We start from the raw sequence: 20596 nt of genomic DNA on the forward strand, positions 1-20596 counted from the left end.
AAAGGCTACACAGAACAGCAGCAATGGGTGGTTTATATGCACACACAACATAGCCTTTATTGACATACCAGTCGTGGGAACTGGTTGGCGTGGGATAAAACCCCCCACAAAAAACCCTCGCCAATGGCGATTGATTATATAACCTATTGCACCTCGAGCGAGCCGTCTACCACTGACCTGGACCCCCGCTGCAAGCTGTACACATTGTTAATAATGTAATATATATTCCATTAAAGTCTAATGAACTTCCAATTATGCAATGGACATAGTAACACTATTCAGTTATAGAAAGTTATGATAGAACACATGCAGTGCTTTAGATGTACAAATGAATATTATAGGACATGATGTTTCATGTTTCTTTATAGAACATTATGTGTATTATAAAATAATAATCCTGTCGTTTTAGTTCAATTAATTAAATATTCAAAGTGATATATAATAGGATTTGATTGGTTAATACTGTTTTGGACAGACTAAAGGCAGCCGAGTTATATTAGCTAATCCCTGAGCAGAGAACAAAGAACAAATAACTAACCATGTAGATGTTTAATATATATATATATATTACAGGATTTATATTTTGTTTGAATAGTAGGCCTACAATATTGTAAAAATAGTTATTGGGGATGGGAGTGAGGGTATATGTATGTTGTATGGTTTTTTTGTTGTAGTTGGTTTGTTTTTGTTTTTATTGTGTGTTTTTTTAACTCCACGAACAAACATGGTTGTGTCAGGGTTAAAGACCTTGATATCACTACCTTAGGGTGTATACTACCAAATCAAATTCCATAAACGACAATAGTAACATAAGTGGCTAAAACTCCTACCTGCAGCGTATCAATTGACATAAACGCCACAGATATAAATACTACCACCTCTGACACTTAAAGTGAATCAGAAAAAATTGGTGGTCAAGCTGCTCGATTCTGAGATAATGGGTAGCATCTATGACTACATAGTTCTGCACAAAATTAAAGTACTTTTTCTTACAGGTAACCCATACATGTTTCAAGCACAAGGCTACTTGACACAGTGGTACTAGATGAAATAAAATTGCATATTTTTTTTACCCAGATGAAACTATTATTTTTTACAACCATCACCGACATTTATAACCAATCACAGGCCTTGTGGTGTTCACTTCTCTATCAAAAGTTCGGTGCACCTCGAACTTTGACCCAGCCAGAAAAGTAAAGTTTGTTTTATTTAATGACGCCGCTAGAGCACATTGATTTTTTATCTTATCATCGGCTATTGGACGTCAAACATATGGTCATTCTGACACTGTATTTAGAGGAAACCCGCTGTCGCCACATAGGCTACTCTTTTTACGACAGGCAGCAAGGGATCTTTTATTTGCGCTTCCCACAGGCAGGATAGCACAAACCATGGCCTTTGTTGAACCAGTTATGGATCACTGGTCGGTGCAAGTGGTTTACACCTACCCATTGAGCCTTGCGGAGCACTCACTCAGGGTTTGGAGTCGGTATCTCGATTAAAAATCCCATGCCTCGACTGGGATCCGAACCCAGTACCTACCAGCCTGTAGACCGATGGCCTGCCACGACGCCACCGAGGCCGGTCCCAGCCAGAAGTTATTTGGTTTAGTACTACCCTACAGATAAAGACAAATGATTCCAAACAACAATGTAAATGGTATAGTACATTATTAGCATGAATACATATTACATGATATATATAGGGTTAACAGTAAAGCTGGGAGTATAAAGAGAAAATGTTAAATGATAAAAGATGGAAAGGAAGGAAAGAAAAAAAGAATGAAACAAAGAATGAGTTGGGGGTTTTTTTTAAAAGGAGGAAATAGGTAGGTCTTTTTGAAGCAAATATATCTCCGTGTAATGTTCAGTCTAGCTGTAGCAACGGGAGTTTGTTAATTTCTCGATGAACGTAAAAATTATCGCCAGGGAACGTCATATCTGATCGATGAAGTCATTTTTTATGAGTAAGTTGAGGGTTATTGTTTATGGACCAAAAATAATTCAATAGAAAGTGAACTTTATTATTAGTAAGTATGTTTTAAATTTAATTATATAAAGATCGCTGATTCACAAAATAATAGACAATCACTTAACTGGCCTCAGTGGCGCAGTGGTTAAGCCATTGGACTACAGGCTGGTAGGTACAGGGTTCACAGCCTGGTACCGGCTCCAACCCAGAGCGAATTCTTAAGGGCTCAATGGGTAGGTGTAAGGTCACTACACCCTCTTCTCTCTCACTAACCACAAACCAACTAACCCACTGTCCTAGACAGACAGCCCAGATAGCTGAGGTGTGTGTCCAGAACAGCGTGCTGAACCCGTACTAAATCTGACGCCGTCACTGTTTGATAAGCATACACAATGTCGTCACAGCATAAACGGTTTGCATTTATGCCTCAGTTTTTATTGTTAAATTTGTAATAAAATGCTATTTTAATACAACCCATTACAGATTTTTTCTCAACAGAATAAATAGAATCTTTGTTTTTGTAAATTATCTGTGATCATGAATAAAATATAAAGTGTGTAAAGTTGTTTACATGATTTCTATATACACAAGTAGTAATGTATCTGGATGGATAACGAAAACAAGGTTTCTAGACAAGATTTAAAAATTTTTTTATCAGGGATAGTGAATAAAATATAAAGTGTGTAGGCTACAGTTGTTTAAATCGTTTCTAAATATACATGTCAGAGATGAGGCAACTACTTGACAAAAGTAATTGATTACGATTACTTAATAATGTCCAGATTACGATTACGCAAAGATTGAAATTAAGTAATTGATTACGATTACGATTACTTAATAATGTCCAGATTACGAGTACGCGAAGATTGAAATTAAGTAATTGATTACGATTACGATCACCTTCAATGGATATAAGCACCTAAATGGAGTTTTGGTTGGTTGGTTGGTTGGCCCTGGCCACGTTTTGTGCCGCCCTGTTGTTTGTTGCCACCATGTCCTTGATTATCACAGTCATGCCCTAATTCATTGCCGTATAAAAAATAAAAAAATAAAAATAAAAAATAAAAAACCACCCACATCAAAATACCATTTTATAATGATAAAATAAAATAACATAATAACTTGCTTTCCTCTCAAAGCGTGTACAGCGTTATCACACAAATCTAAATATTGCCACCTCAGACAAATGATGGTTGTATTGTTTGGGACAGAAAAGGGGTTGTTTGAATATTGGTGTCAATTATGACAAGACAAATGCAATTATTGGAATGTGTGGCTTCATCACCCTGGGTGTCAATCATTTTAAAATCCAATCATGATGATCCCCTGTTTCTAAGGCAAATGATAGTTCTGTTATTGATGTAAAAGACAATGGGAGATCAGTTCTACCGTCTACACTGATTGACCAGTGCTTCATCCATCTACATGCACTGTTACTGGAGTTGATGCTAAACATATCAAAGGGGTTTGGTAAATTATGAGTAAACATGACAGTAATCACTGATTACGATGACATTATAACAATGTTATCGATTATGATCGTGATTACATGGCATTCTCAAATATTGCAATCAATTACAATTGTGATGTGATTACATGAAAACATGTAATCAATTACGATTACTGATTATGATTACCCCATCTCTCTGATACATGTATTGTCATATATATGTGTGTGTTTGGATAATGAAAATAAAAGGTTTCCAGAGAGAGAAAGCTGAGGTAATAAATAGAATAACAAACTCGATACCTATTATTATCAAATTTATGTGCCATGTGAAATAATGTTCACTTGTCACTTGCTGGGGGCGGGACGTAGCCCAGTGGTAAAGCGTTCGCTTGATGTGCGATCGGTCTGGGATTGATGCCCATCGTGAGCCCACTGGGCTATATCTCGCTACAGCCCAGTGCACCACGACTGGTATATCAAAGGCCGTGGTATGTGTTATCCTGTTTATGGGATGGTGCACATAAAAGATCCCTTGCTGCTAATCGAAAAGAGTAGCCCACGAAGTGGTGACAGCGGGTTTCCTCTTTCAATATCTGTGTAGTCCTTAATCATATGTCCGACGCCATATAAGCATAAATAAAATGTGTTGAGTGCGTCGTTAAATAAAACATTTCCTTTCCTTGTCACTTGCTTTAAAGCTCGTTTGAACATTATTTCATCCAGGACATAAATTTGATACCCATTGGTAACCTGTTTATCATACATACAGTGCGCGCGAATGCACACACACGCACACACACACACACACACATATTAAAATGATACTACCTACCTTACCACTATATATGCATATGATACACAGCTTTTATAAAAAGATAATACACAGTGGTGGGTTAATATAATTGAGCCGTTTCATGCTGCACTACAATATTCCACATACGACACAGTTGGTAGCCTATTACTGATCCACACTTGTAAAATTAACTCTCGCCAATACGAATAGTATGTATTTAAATCGATCCTGGAGACTTTGTTAAAGACATCAGTTTGGACTTTAAAACGTTTTATCAGCACACGCCCAGATAATCCTGTGCTGCGCCAGCGCTACAAAGGACAATAAGTCTCTCCAAGGTTTGATCACAATGCTTTAGAAGAGTTGAACACACTGCTCAATCCACCACAAGGTCTGCTTGTGTTCTGGTGCAATTCAGAAATGCCCGACAAACTCTGTAAGAATATTATTTCCCAGACCTCCATTTTACGGCCCCTGCGCGTGCCGTAGCCTCACCGTGGTGCAGGGGTGTAACATTCTCTTTGAGAATGGCCAATACAGCACAAATTGAAGTTTAGGGTAAAATTCGGTGTCTGTAAAATTCTGTGATATTTGTATTTGTATTTTTGCACAGTTCTTTACACTGTTTTTGTTTAAACCTTGAATTTTTATATTGATGTTGATCATCACTTTATTTATTTGCATTACCATAGTTTGACACCCAATAGCCGATGTATTTTTCGTGCTGGGGTGTCGTTAAACATTCATTCATTCATTCCATTTTACGAATGAATGAATGTTTTAACAACATCCTCAGCACGAAACATACGTAGCTACCTTATGCGCCAAGAGATCGCTTCATAAAACAGGGCCTAGGAGTTTGGACTTGTGCTCTTCCAATAGTTATTTCTTAGTCTTATTACTTTATGGTTCTTTTACAAGAGGTAAACACACTGGTCGCCCACTAACACCACGTGTCCTACTAGTGCTATAGTGCCAATCTCCTACAAACACCGAACATATGCTCAATTATTGCCTTAAACTCACTCTTATCCACCAGTTTTCGTAGTAGTACTAAATCACAGATCCTCTTGAAGAAGTAAACACATTGGTTGACCACTACTTTCATATGGCCAGTTAGTGCCATATTGAAAGAAGTTAGTCTCCGTCAAACTCCGCAAAAATATGCTCTACTACTGCCCTAATCTCACTCTTACCCAGCACAGTTGTTCCTAGTACTAAATCATAGATCCTCTTGAGGAGGTAAACACAATGGTCGACCACCACCACCACATGGTCTGCTAGTGCTGTGGTGAAAGTCGGCAATGTCGGACAAACTTCGTGAGTATGATCGGCTGTTTCCCATCTCTTTGAGAATGCTTATCATTCCATGTTTTAAAGATGGCGCTGCCAGCACACAGATTCTGTTGGCTTGTTGGAAAGGCACCATGTAGTCGTCTGTGTCCGACTCGCTGTTGCTGTCTGTGAACGACTCTGTGATACTGACAGGCGTCAACAATGCTGTCGGTGTTGTGCCACTCGGCTGATCAGAATTCTCGCTGCATCCTACTGTCTGTTGATCTTCAAAGGTTGCAGTGCTCGTTGGTGTTGTGTCTAGGTTTAGCATACCATTTTCATCACTGGAATGAAACAAGGAAGGAAATGTTTTATTTAACGACACACTCAACGCATTTTAATTACGGTTATATGGCGTCGGACATATGGTTAAGGACCACACAGATATAGAGAAAAGAAACCCGCTGTTGCCACTTCATGGGCTACTCTTTTCGATTAGCAGCAAGGGATCTTTTACATGCACCATCCCAGAGACAGGATAACACATACCACGGCCTTTGATATACCAGTCGTGGTGCACTGGCTGGAGTGCGAAATAGCCCAATGGGTGCACTGACGGGTATCAATCCCAAACTTTCCGCGCATCAAGCGAACGATTTACCACTGGGCTACATCCCACCCCACTGGAATGAATGAAAGAAAGAATGGATGAAGCAGTGGATATAAGAACTAAAATTCAATGAATTGATGTATGGATGGTTGAATGTACCTCTGCGTTCGTTGGTAAGAATGATCCTTACAAGATGTTTTCCAGTCAAAATAATCATTTAATTTATGTTTGAGCTTAGCTGTTTAAAAAAAACACAATTGACAAAGAATTGTTTTTATTGACACCTCCTGACATTGTTAAACACGTATTCTGAGAATACTGTTAAAGCAATACATGTTCCCTACTGGGCCCAGCAAATGTTCATATCTCCTAAATTCAAGGGCCATAACTCTGTGAAAATAGGTAAATCGCTATCAAAGTTAACCTTGATCTGTACCAGTACAGGATAGTCTGTGTTAATCCTAATTATTGTCACACCTCATCCCATTGTTAAATAAATAATGTATTTAGTATTAGTCCTAATTACTGTGATACCTCATCCCATTGTTAAATACATGTATATAGTGTATTCAGCATTAGTCCCAATTATTGTGATACGTACCTCATATTTTAAAATAGTGTATTCAACATCAGCCTAATTATATTGTGATACCTCGGATCACATTATTAAATTAATAGTGTATTCAGCATCATTCCTCACCACATTCTTAAATAGTGTATTGTGTCAATTCTAATTGCTATGATACCTCATCACACTCTAAAATAAATAGGACATTTATGTGTCAAATCCTACTTACTATCATTGCAAAACATCTGCTGCCATTTTATCTGACCTTGATTCTGCAGTTTGCTATGTTAATTCGCCATATCCTGGTCATACACCTCAGGTACCGCAGCTGTCTGGGGCAGGACACAGCTCAGTGGTAAAGCGCTCGCTCGATGTGCGGTTGGTCTGGGATCCCCGTTTGCGAGCCAATTGGGCTATTTCTCGTTCTAGCCAGTGCACCACAACTGGTATATCAAAGGCTGTGGTATGTACTACCCTGTCTGTGGGATGGTGCATACAAAAGATCCCTTGCTGCTAATCGAAAAGAGTAGCCCATGAAGTGGCGACAGCGGGTTTCCTCCCTCAATATCTGTGTGGTCCTTAACCATATGTTCGACGCCATATAACCGTAAATAAAACATTACCTTCCTTCCGCAGCTTTCTGTCCAAGCCATTGGATTAATAGTGAGAGAAGTCAGCCTTAACCTTCCCACTGACCACTTGCATCTCACTCTGGGTGGGAGCCAGTACGTACCAGGATACGAACCCAGTACCTACCAGCCCTAAAACTGACAACTTAACCACTACACCAGCGAGACCGGTTGTCTGCTATGTTTACCGTTCCTGCTAAAAGTCAAAGTTTGGTTTCTTTAACGACACCATTAGAGCACATTGATTTATTAATCATCGGCTATTAGATGTCAAACATTTGGTAATTCTGACAAGTCTTAAGAGAGGAAATCTGCTACATTTTCTCCATTAGTAGCAAAGGATCTTTTATATGCACCATCTCACAGACAGGATAGCTCTTGCCACGGCCTTTGATATACCAGTTGTGGTGCACTGGCTGGAACGAGAAATAGTCTAGTGGGTCCACCAACGGGGATCGATTCTAGACAGACCTCACATCAGGCATGCGCTTCACCACTGGGCTACATCCCGCCCCTAGAATAAGAAATATCCCAATGGTCCGATCGCAGATCAGGCTACGCCCTCCCCCCAACACTACCGATCGCAGATCAGGCAAGTGCTTTATCACTGGGCTACGCCCTCCCCCCAACACTACCGATCGTGTATTCACCTTGTAGTGGTGAAGGACTTGTCATCCACACTGACTGTGAGGTCTATGTACAGCTGTGTGGTCTCTAGAAGTCTGTCCAGGGTGTTGTTCAGATCTGTGAACGAAGGTCTGTCGTAAGGTTTTGGATGCCAACAGGACAACATGATCTCATATCTGAAACACAATAGTCGCTCATTAAAATCTAAACGACTAAACCGTTATGCATGATCTAGTCGAATACATGCAACGTCTACATGGTTTACAAATACATATGTAATATAATAGGTGTTCTGTTTGCATGTTTAATTTGCGATGCGACTTATGCACATATGATATATCTGTTGAAAGAACAAAATAAAAAATCATCTATATCAAATCCGAATTAAACAACATCCAGACGCCATTTATAATTATTATACTTAACGACATACGGTTACAGCAATGTGAATCTGTTAATTTTCTTACATCTCGTGACTGCATCTGCTGGGTTGCTCCATGCGGTATCCATTCTTGAGCAGACCAAACAGATCCTTGTTGGGGATGCCTGGGTAGGGACATCCCCCAAATGTCACGATCTCCCACAGAACCACCCCGAATGACCAGCTGCAATAAGAAATAAGGCAACAAATGGTAATGTAGACCACATGTTAGTCACTATTAGCATCACAGTGTCTGTATAAAGTACACAGATTTAATATCATAAAATATGGGGCACCACGACTGGTATATCAAAGGCCGTGGTATGAACTACCCGGTCTGTGGGATGGTGCATATAAAAGATCCCTTGCTGCTAATCGAGTAGCCCATGAAGTGGCGACAGCAGGTTTCCTCTCTCAATATCTGTGTGGTCCTTAACCATATATCTGACACCATAAATAAACTGTGTTGAGTGCGTCGTTAAATACAACATTTCTTTCTTTCTTTTTATAATGGTCCATAATGGATGATGGTTTGGGTTGCAGTCACCGTTTCCTATTAGTGTTTTTTTACAATGACTGAGTATGGTATCGAGTGTTTAACATTTCAGTTGTTTTGTTTTAAATATTTAGATATCACATTCCTGAACTAAACCCAGCTAATTGTTTTTGATACATGGGACATGTTTGAGTACATGTAAAAACTTATACTAGAAAACAACATTCGTATAGCTATATACATGTAGGATAACATATGGAGAACAATAAGAGAACATGAATAGAAAATGGGGGTTTGGGGAGGTGGATTGAGTTTGGGGATTAAAAAAGAAATCCATTTAAACTGAACCTTTCTTTAGGATTCGGAATATTCTACTTGAGACATTGTTGGAGACATTTTAAAATGTGTCAAGCTGTACATAATATGTACTGGTATATACCGTACTATATTACGTTGTCATCTGTCACAATGTCATACCCAGTATATTGATATTTATGACAATAACACATGCAGACTCAGGGCTATTTAGGAGGAAAGACTGTAAATACACTTTAAAACCCTTTACATGTGGTACAATTTGTTTCAAGGTCAATTCGCCAATTGTCCCTAAAATTCGCAATTGGCGAATTTGGCGAGTGGCAGAGCTAGCCCTGCAGACTAAATGTAAAAGTGTCGGCTTAGTTTTAGTAATTCTTCAGTTTAGTTAATTTGATCCAGGCCTACAGCTTTCGAAGTGTTTTTAATTTTTAGATACACAGGTGGCTGACCCCCGTCAGTATTGATGCTTTTGAATTACAAGCATAAAAGAACATTGTAGACTGTATAATTGATGTAGCACTAATATTTAACCTCGGGCTGATGTAAGAGAATTTATAAGTAAAAAATCCATAGTTGGCTATCCTTTAATCATATTCTTTATCCCCCCAAAACTATTCCTCATTATTTTATTTATTCACCATATCTGCCTTCAAACTCACCCCTTTCAGAATGATCCCTTAAGGGCCTGCTTTATACACAGCTATGATTATTTATCCGGAATTTCTATCTCCAGTGTGTAGGTTACGATTTGTATCGTACTATCAGTGATGTCTTTAAACCAGCATGTTATATCCTTGGTGAAATGTATGGCTGAAATTGTCAGGCTGATGTCAGCGAAATGTCACCCACCGACTCGTTTCTGACACATTCCATATGAAGCAATTCAAATCAACATCGTAGGTTTTAATGAGCTTGTCGGTGTTTGTCCACTGATAAACAGAGATAGGGAATCGTTTCTTGGTTCATCTGAGGCAAAGACGTACAAAGGAATATAAGTTAAACCTATTTAAGCAGTCACCTTTTCTTTAGCAGCCACACGGTCGGTTTAGGATCGATCACCGTCGATGGCCCCAGTGGGCTATTTTTCATTCCAGCCAGTGCTCCACAACTGGTGTAACAAAGGCTGTGGTATGGTGCATATAAAAGATCCCTTGCTGCTAATGGAAAAGAGTAGCCCATGAAGTGGTGACAGCAGGTTTACTCTCTCTATATATGTGTGGTCCTTCACCATACGCCATATAACAGTAAATAAAATGTGTCCAGTGCATCGTTAAATAAAACATTTCTTTCCGTTCTTTAGCAGCCACTTAAATTATGAGGTCACATTATTCCAAATCACCCAGTATAGATAACACGGACCTATATGTATTTTAAAAGATGCTACATTACTGGATTAGATAGCATGTTAATGTGCCTATACTCTCTATATGTGTTTCCGGGGCACAACCTCTGTCTTCGCCAGTGACTGGGTTCTGTACAGAATGGGGTGAGGGGGGGGGAGAGGAGAGAAACTAGAGTTGGAAATGGGAATAATTTTGAAAAAAGCAAGTAGTGAAAAAGTTAATAGAATTTAAAAAATAAAATTGAAAGTTAAGCCAAAAATAAAAAAGGAATTGACTACAATTTTGAGCATTTTAGAAGGATAGTCCAAAAATAAATAAGAGAAAGAAGAGAGGATCTGACTATTTAATAATATTAAAAAAGAAAGTAATTTCGACATTTTGAACAAAAGTCTAAAAGTTTAAAGTCTGATCTGTATGTCCACCTGTGTGGCCTCGTTAAGACCGTTAAGGTGCACAGCTTGTAGGGACGAGATGGGTTGTATCCCGCCAAGAAAACCCCTAGAGTGACAGTCATTAGATGTGTAAGGTGTAGTGCTGTTCTGAAATACAGATCTTGAGAAGCTGGTTCTGTCTGAATAAGAGAGTATTAGACTAGGGTATAGTCCAGTCATCATGGTTGGTATAGTGGTGTGGACGGGACCGACTCCAGAGGATACGAGATGGCATCAATGTAAAACAAAGTAAAGTCTAGAAAAGAGTAGTAGGGGCCCGACTCTGCTTCCTATTTCTTCTTACAGTGGAGCAGTCAATCTTCCAGTGCTGTAAGGACAGGCTCGGACTTGTTGAGACTAAAACACAGACAACCATGGCATTCTGCAGAATGGCTGTCATACGAGTCACGGAAAAAAATGTTGACAAAAGTTAGCCGGAACAATGACGTGGAGACAAGGAATCTTGTTAAAAATGAATCCAACCTGGGGGTGCAGGCTGTCGAAAAGTGTTCTAGCTTTCAATCAGTTCCAATGACCGCATACATCCCAGTGGAAAACTCCATGAGATTAAAGTCACATATCCTAGTTTCAAACCCGTGAAAATGGACACTAAGTTTGGTTAATCTACAAACCTGTAACACATCTGAATCTAGTTACAATACAGTGAAACACGAGTCTGTGCTATTGAAAGTAGACTAGAGCTGTCTCCATAACCGTTACTTCTCAGAGGTGCATGCGTTTTAAAAAATATTCGTGGTACTAGAAACACCAAGGTTGGCAAAATGCAATTCTGATATATGTAAATGAATAAACTAAACAATACAATCTATTGTCCGAACCAAATTGTTAACAACTACAAAAAATTACTCTCCTACCTTTAATTACCGTTAGATTTCCTCAAAAATTTGTCCAGACACAAATCGCAAAAAACCCACTACAAATATACAGATTCCACACACGAGACTGCAACAATGTCGCCGATATTGTCTTTGCTGAGATTGCATAGGGAAAAATACATGCAGTTTTCTGCCGTCTGCCATGTTGTTTGTTTATGGAACACTCTTCAAGAGGTGTGAAAGCCTCCAAAGTATGGGACACAATTAATATGAAATCGATGATCTCTAGTGGTATCATTAAACTAATAATAATAATAATAATAATAAAAAATAATAATAATATGACGTCATCACGTTTACTTTTATATCATAACATGTTATGACGTTGTTAGATTAAGTCCTATCCCTTCACCCCTCTTGAAGAATATTCCATAAAAAGTCAAAATGGCAGCTGATACAAAATTACATGCTTTTTTCCCTATGCGCTCTCAACGAAGTCGATATAGATGACATGGTTAGCACCTGGTATGTGGAATCTGTGTCATTGTAATGGGTTTTTCAAGATTTGTGTCTGGACAAACTTTGGAGGAAATCTAACGGCAATTAAAGGTAGGAGAGTAATTTTTTGTAGTTGTTAACAATGTGGTTCGGACAATAAGTAATGTCTGATTTCAGTTATCAAACACGGCTCTAATGGTGATAATAAACCGTACTTGTTGCACGGATGGTCTAGGATCGATCCCCGTCAGTGGACCCATTGGGCTATTTCTCTGTCACAGCTAGTGCACCACGACTGGTATATCAAAGACCGTGGTATGTGCTATCCTGTCTGTGGGATGGTGCATATAAAAGATCCCTTGCTACTAATGGAATAAATATAGCGGATTTCCTCTCTAAGACTGTGTAAGAATGACCATATGTTTGATATCCACTAGCCAATGATTAATAAATCAATGTGCTCTAGTGGTGTCATTAAACTAAACAAATGTTTAAAAACTCGGGTCTGCCACTTTAACACAGAGAATATAATGATATCTACTATTGAGAAATGTCACTTTTCAATGGGCATTTTTGTTTCAATACCGACTTGGACTTACACATCACTTTTTGTTGTGAATATATTATCAAATATGGACTCCATCGGCATCCACTTGTATGGTAACATCCGGGCCGACGTCGGCTGGTACATGTTTGTTTCGTATATATCACGGGACAGCCCGAAGTCGGATATCTTGAGAAGTCGGTTATTAAATATGAGGATGTTTCTGGCAGCCAAGTCTCGATGAACAAACTTCTTCTGGCAAAGGAATTCCTGTAAAGACCAAGAATTCCTCGTAAGACAAAGACATTTTTGGTAAAAACAAAGAAATTCCTCATAAAGACATAACAAATTCATGATACGGTAATACATTTCTGTTAAAAACATAATGAATTCATGACAAGGTAATAAATTTCTGTTAAAAACATAATGAATTCATGATAAGGTAATACATTTCTGTAAAAAACCATAATGAATTCATGCTAAAATCAAGACATTTGTTAAGACAGAAACAAATTCCTATTAAAACCAAAATCAATTTGCGTTATGACTAAAAGAAATTTCTATTATGACACAAAGAATATGTTATGAAATTCCTGTTAAAGACAAAACGAAATTTGATAACAACATAAATACAAATTCGTCTTTAAACGACAAAAATAATATTCTGTCAAGACCAAAAGAAAATATCAACTCATATAAGAGTGATGAATAATGGATGACAAATGCTATAATGCAATTATTTTCTGGAAGAATGGTACATATAGAATACTAAACTAGCTTCCTACCATTTTTATGAAATGAGTGAACAGTCTTGGTATTTGATGATTGAAAGCGAGTCAGACATTAACACTGTTCACGAGTTTCATAAAAATGGTATGACAGGCAAGCTACTTTAGTATTTCATTTATTACAAACCAACTGCAAACAAGCCTCAACGCAGAATTATAAGCAGATGTCGAGACCTACTACATGTTACTTTTCTACGAATTGGGTCAGCTAGTGATCTATGTCATGCCAATAATACACTAGTTAGATATTGAGCGATTGTTATGACATGAGCAATATCTTACACTGGCCTGTAATAAATGACATTCTGTCAGATAAATTGAGTCACTGAACCCGGATGTACAATACAACCCATGGGCTTGGAATACACAGAGTTGAACCCGTGTCCATAGTTCAAACTACATGTACTTATTACCAACAGTATTCAGTGGCAGATCCAGATAATTCATTTGGGAGGGGGCCAATTACATGAGGTGGAATGCCAAGGGAACTTTGGGGAGGGTTGGAGGGGGATCGTAAAAAAATTAAAAATTAAGATATAATAAAATTATAACTGTGGCAAAATTTGGGGGGGGGGGGGGGGGGGGGGGCAGCGGCAGGCCCCTGCCCTACCCCAAATCCACCTCTAGTATTAATACGAACAGTTGTGATGTATTTAAATAACATTTAACATCTCTGGGTCAAATTTACAAAGCCTGTTTATGTCTTATACACCTGTAACTACATACTTTTACAATACTTCAACACAGACGTTTAAGAAAACCAGGTTTTGTAAATTTGGACCAGAATGTTTTACAATTCGTTTTTACATTCTTCAAACAATCACATCCGATAAGGCCAAACAAAATAAATGTCTGGTCTTTGGTCAGCACACGTCGATTTTGACCCTCACACGTCAACATATTTTTTTTAATTTCTAGCATTATGACGTCATTTTTTGCCTGGCTTTTCTTGCTAAGACATAAAAAACGCATTTGGAGCCAAAATGCCATCGCGCATGAACTAGGGCGTGCATTCAATTCAAATATGCCCATTATTTCGGTATAAAATATATCCACCTTTTCTGTGAAATCCATCTTTTAAAAAAAAAAACAATTAGAAAAAAGAAAGAAAAAAAAAGACTGAAAATTTTTTTAAAAAAAAGATAAGAAAAAATAGATGCATTTTCGCATCAATTCTGGAATTTTGGTCTGACCAGAGTCCGACTCGTTTTTTTTTTGGCCTAAGCTGCAAAAATGTAACAGATTAAACATTTGTACTGAACTTGTTTACAAAAACTACATGTATGAGGCGCAGGTAATCGTTTTTCACATGACAATGTATTGATTAAAAGAACTACTGGTAATACGTGAAGAGCACTCAGTGTCAGACTGCACGTAATTAACAAATGAAGGTTGTATTTCCTGAACCACGCCATCTGAGCACTCCATAAGTAGAAGTAATACGAATAGTGACCTAATAGCCCTCGTATACCGGAATGTACTTATAAAGATACATTTTCTGAATTGTGTCATCTCGGCAAACAAGAGTTTTATAGTGAAATGGACAGTGACCTGATAGAACTCATATACCGAAATGTACTTATAAAGATACATTATCTGAATCATGTCATCTCGGCAGACAAAGAGTTTTACAGTAAAATGGACAGTGACCTGATAGAACTCATATACCGAAATGTACTTATAAAGATACATTATCTGAATCATGTCATCTCGGCAGACAAAGAGTTTTACAGTAAAATGGACAGTGACCTGATAGAACTCATATACCGAAATGTACTTATAAAGATACATTATCTGAATCATGTCATCTCGGCAGACAAAGAGTTTTACAGTAAAATGGACAGTGACCTGATAGCCCTATAAGTATACCAGAATGTACTTATATAGGTACATTTTGTGAATTGTGTCATCTCGGCAAACAAGAATTTTAGTGTGAGATGAACAGTGACCTGAAAGACCTCGTAGACCGGAATGTACTTACATAGGTACATATATTTTTTCTGAATCATGTCATTTTAGCATTTACAGCTTGTTTCAGCCAGTGCATCATGACTGGTATATCAAAGGCTGTGGTATGTGCTATCCTGTCTGTGGGATGGTGCATATTAAAGATCTCTTGCTGCATCTGATGACTATGAGTCAGAATTACCAAATGCTTGACATTCAATAGCCGATGATTAATTAATCAATGTGCTCTAGTGGTGTTGTTAAACAAAACAAAACAAACAAACTCCCGAGTTTTAGAGTGAGGCAGACAATGACCTATTAGACCTCGTATACATGAATACACTAATATAGGTACAAAATGAACCTTTATCAGTACAGCATGTTGTAACCTCACTTGGTATGAGACGGCCCCTGTAACTTTGTGTAAGGTGGAATCACCCGGTTGGCGATCATGTGACCTACATCACGATATAGGTCAGCGAGCTTTGTAATTCTTGCGATGGAGTGTCCCGAAGTTTAGCTGAATGTGGGTGCTGTCGGATTTCTTTCTGTAGTGTGTATATTAGTGATTAATATGTGGATTTTTTAAAATCAAGTAACTCGAAAATGATCGATGTAAAGGTATTTGACGTCAAACATAGGATTGTTGTGGTATTAGAGTGGGAATCTTTGACTACTGTGAGGTGGGCAGCGATTGCCCAAAAATTACATAGCTAAAGGGTCTCTTGACTATATAGGGCTAAATATCTGTCCAAATGTCCGTCTAGCCCTCTACAGTCAAGAGTACTCGGTCTAGCCTTTGTTGAGCTTTGGTGCTGCATGGTTTTACGTAGCGGTTCCAGTCATTGATCTGGTGCCCCTTTACAGTTAGTTTAAAAACAATGTGCATATACTTTAAAAAAAAAAAAAAAAACTCAGTTGCAAATTTTTCACAAAAGATAGAAATATTTAATGTAGTACATTTTTATTTATTTTTAGAAAAATTATACCAAACATTAAAACCCTTAGAAGTTATGAGCCCATTTTGTAATTCCCTGTCCTTAGAGGTAATCTGGAGTGGTTACAACACACTGGGTGTGGTATTTGATCAAGTAGATCACGGTGTATGTGGACATTTGTGTAATACTACATGTACATAATGAATCGAATAAATCACATAATTCAAACTTACCATTCCTGCTGTTATCTGCAAGGCATATGACAAAAGTGTTGCTTGACTAATAGGTTCAGGATGTTCTTCAGGCAGTCCAGGCACTGAAAATGAAAAATGCTTCAATACAATTGAATAATGTGAAGGCCATCTAACAATGTAGTCCAGTGGTAAACCGCTCGTCTGATGCATGGTCGGTCAGGGATCAATCCCCGTCGGTGGACCTATTGGGCTATTTCTCACTTTAGCCTGTGCACCACGACTGGTTTGATCTATCCTGTCTGTGGGATGGTGCATATAAAATATCATGGTTAAGCCATCGGACATAAGGCTGTTAGGTACTGGCTCCCACCCATAGCGAGTTTTAACGACTCAATGGGTAGGTGTAAGACCACTACACTCTTTTCTTTCTCACTAACAACTAACCCAGATAGTCGGTGTTTTCCCAGAACATCATGCTTGAACCTTAATTGGATATAAGCACGAAAATATGTTGAATTAATGTATTTAGCACCGGCCCACATTTGTGTCATGGTTAAATCCATCGGACATAAGGCTGGTAGGGACTGGGTTCGCAGCCCAGTACCGGCTCCTACCCAGAGCGAGTTTTAAGGACTCAATGGGTAGGTGTAAGACCACTACACCCTCTTTTCTCTCACTAACCACTAACATCTAACCCACTGAGGACAGCGTGCTTGAATCTTACTTGGATATAAGCACGAAAATAAGTTGAAATGAATGAAATTTATTTATTTATTTGGTTGACTGTAAACTTATGACCTTTATATCTTAAAGTTATTAGTGAATGATGATTTAAATGATCTAGATAGGGAGTAGTTTTATATTTCCCTCCTCCCACAAGGTATTCACCGTTCAGTGTTGGAAATAAATTCGACTTACCTTCTGTGGAGCAGTCATTGCCAACTGGAAGTTTTTGCTGTTGCGTGTTAAGCAAAAAGGTACTGCTGCTGAATGACTGGCCATTTTGATACAGATACTGAAATCAATAACAAGTTTACAGTTGAAGTTGCATGGTTAATAATATCATTTGTAATAGTATAAGTGATAAATACCTGGTTGGTAATGACCATGTGCTATATGTTTGTCAGTGAAAGAGAGCAACTGAAGTCTTATATACGGTATATACATATATACGAAGGTTTAAATAATTCTTGACATGGAGAATAATGGTTAAAAAATAAATAAATAACTTTTTTTGCAATGCTCCTTTAATTCATTTGCCTTGATGGTATACCATTTCTACAATAACCTGTCATCAGAATGCATATACACACACATACATACATAGTCTGTTTTGCCCTCTCCTCTCTCTTTCTATTTCTCTCCCTCTACCCCCGTCTCCCTCCCTCCCCTCCCTCCCTCCATGCAGACAAAGAAACATGTTTCGAATATACGTGCTGGTGGGTTGGAATGGGGTCTGCCTGATCAATCAATAAACTTGCCTTTTCTCTGTAATGCCTGAGATGCGTTCGTAAATCTCCCAGGGGACAGTAATCCATAATAACACACAAAGTGGCACCAGTGGAGCAACATCCGATCATGTTGACAATGTTCTGGTGATGTCCCATTTGTTTCATCATTTCAATCTCCATTAAGAGACTCCGCCGTTCTTCCGGAGTAGCGTGGTCTGAAAATACACCCCACAATGTTATCAGGCAATTACTTACTTTAATTAAAGTGACAGACCCTAGCTAGTTTATAAACACTAAAACATATTTTTTCACTATTATAGCCGTTTATGATCACTGAAATCAAACTTATATTTTATTGTTTAGATTATCCATTTTCGTACAACCAAAAGGTTTCTGGTCTCCTAGTGTTTCTAATACAACAAAAGGATTTGTTTCTTTAACTTTTTAAAAATGCACGTTCATTTGAGAAGTAACAGTTATGGAGACGTATTCAAGTTTATTTATTTTTAGGATATTTCCCCGTTTCATCGTCACACTCATGTTTCACTCTATTGTAACTTTATCCAAATGTATTAAAGGTTTGTAGATTAATCTAATTTATAGTGTCCATTATGACATGTTGAAACTGGGGTCTGCGGCTTTAAAATGTCCTACACTTCTGATGGTCTGCAATCAAGACGTACATGTAATTGCCCTCGAGTATTGTAATTTCAAGATAGCAAGGTGAAAGTGACAACAATACAGATGTCACTTAGGCTACTTGCACACAAACATGTTTGTAGGGATATGAAATGCAAATAAAGTCCATTGGAACACTGCTCATACAACAGACATTTTATAATCACAGTGCTTCTAATGGCGCCTATACAGTGTATTGATTTCGTTGTATATATATATACAAAAAAAAGAAGAGATTTGAGGATTTTTTTCTTCACACAAAACAAAAAGATAACATTAGAGATAATAAAACATTAGAGATAATAAAACAGTGAAATGTCATAACATTTTAAAATCGGAATTAACAAGATTACTGTTAACTTTCTTCACTGTTGTTCTAGAAACTGAATAAAAAACAACCTGTCGGTGGGCCCATTGGGCTATTTCTCGTTCCAGCCAGTGCACCATGACTGGCATATCAAAGGCCGTGGTATGTACTACCCTGACTGTGGGATGTTGCATATAAAAGATTCCTTGCTGCTAATCGAAAAGAGTAGCCCATAAAGTGGCGAAAGCGGGTTTCCTCTCTCAATACCTGTGTGGTCCTTAACCATATGTCTGATGCCATATAACCATAAATAAAATGTGTTGAGTGCGTCATTAAATAAAAACATTTATTACCCATATGGTTAAAAATATCTCGGTACATATCAAAGTGATACGTCCCACTAGAATGCCAAGTGGGACGTAACACTTTTGACGTCATCAATTGGCACATTACAACCTTAGAAGTTACAAAGAAACGAGTTGACTGATATAAATTAAGATCGATTATGGGTAATAAATAGGATATTAAATTCGCTACCATTTCGTATCATGTTTATGTCCGTCGCTAAAGCTCGTGACAATTGAAAATTATTTCACTCGGGACATAAACATGATACGAAATGGAAGCTTGTTTAATATCCTATAAATCCTTCTTTTTAAATTAAAACACAAGCCATCATTTAGTGCTTTATTTGATGTTTACTGTATTAGACCCCTAATTGTGTTGACCAAGGCCCTGTTCCACGAAGCGATCTTAGCAATAAGGTCACCGCTGCCGTATGCACACAAGGTTATCTTAGTGCTAAGATTGCTTCGTGGAACGGGGCCCATGGCCCGTGCTTATAAAACGTTTAGAGTCCAAACTCAATCTCAAATGACGTCACATGTAATTTGTATGGCGTTGCCAGTGGCCGATCCAGAAATTCCATTTGGGGGGGTGCAATGACATGAGACGGAAAGCCAAGGGAACTTTGGAGGTTTGGAGGGGGATGAAAATTAATATATAATAAAATTATAACTGTCTCAAAATTTGGGGGGACCCGGGCCGCAGCCATGTACCAAATTGTTGTCAATGTTGGATAAAATCTACTTACAATGAGCAACTGTACAATCCAGTCAAATAATATAATTACAATCGCAAATATCGTGACTATTAAACACTTGTAACAGTCGACCATTTTGCAATGCATTATTTTAAAGATATACACCTGGAAATTAACTGAGCTCTTCCCGAATTGTACTGCAACCAAAAAGACGTCAAGAAGTAGCTGTCCATGCAACAGAGGTTTAAATCTGATATTGAGAGTTTTTACCGAGATGGCATGAACAAATTACTTTTGAGAAACACATCAGTGTGATTCCAGCTTCCCACTCTATTGTTAATTACCACACGTTTACATGTATATATTTATCCCTAGAATACATTAAATATCGACGTAATGACAGTGTTATATATATGTACTTTCAGGTTGTTTTTTTTTTTC

General features: G+C 38.0%; 1 protein-coding gene across 1 annotated transcript in view; it reads right to left on the bottom strand.

Moving 5' to 3' along the window:
* Window positions 1–4932: 4932 nt before the first annotated feature.
* The window catches only part of LOC121383688 (tyrosine-protein kinase receptor torso-like), a 74155-nt gene continuing 58491 nt past the window's right edge, over window positions 4933–20596 (bottom strand). Inside the window, exons 15-21 of the mRNA XM_041513782.1 lie at window positions 18159–18343; window positions 17596–17692; window positions 16717–16799; window positions 12866–13080; window positions 8391–8528; window positions 7947–8099; window positions 4933–5833 (exon numbers count right to left, since the gene is read on the bottom strand). Coding sequence (XP_041369716.1) covers window positions 5437–5833; window positions 7947–8099; window positions 8391–8528; window positions 12866–13080; window positions 16717–16799; window positions 17596–17692; window positions 18159–18343 — 1268 coding nt within the window. The 3' untranslated portion in view covers window positions 4933–5436. The remainder of the gene's footprint in view (window positions 5834–7946; window positions 8100–8390; window positions 8529–12865; window positions 13081–16716; window positions 16800–17595; window positions 17693–18158; window positions 18344–20596) is intronic.

This window comes from Gigantopelta aegis, chromosome 10, assembly GCF_016097555.1.
Source record: "Gigantopelta aegis isolate Gae_Host chromosome 10, Gae_host_genome, whole genome shotgun sequence".
Classification (NCBI taxonomy): Eukaryota; Metazoa; Mollusca; class Gastropoda; order Neomphalida; family Peltospiridae; genus Gigantopelta; species Gigantopelta aegis.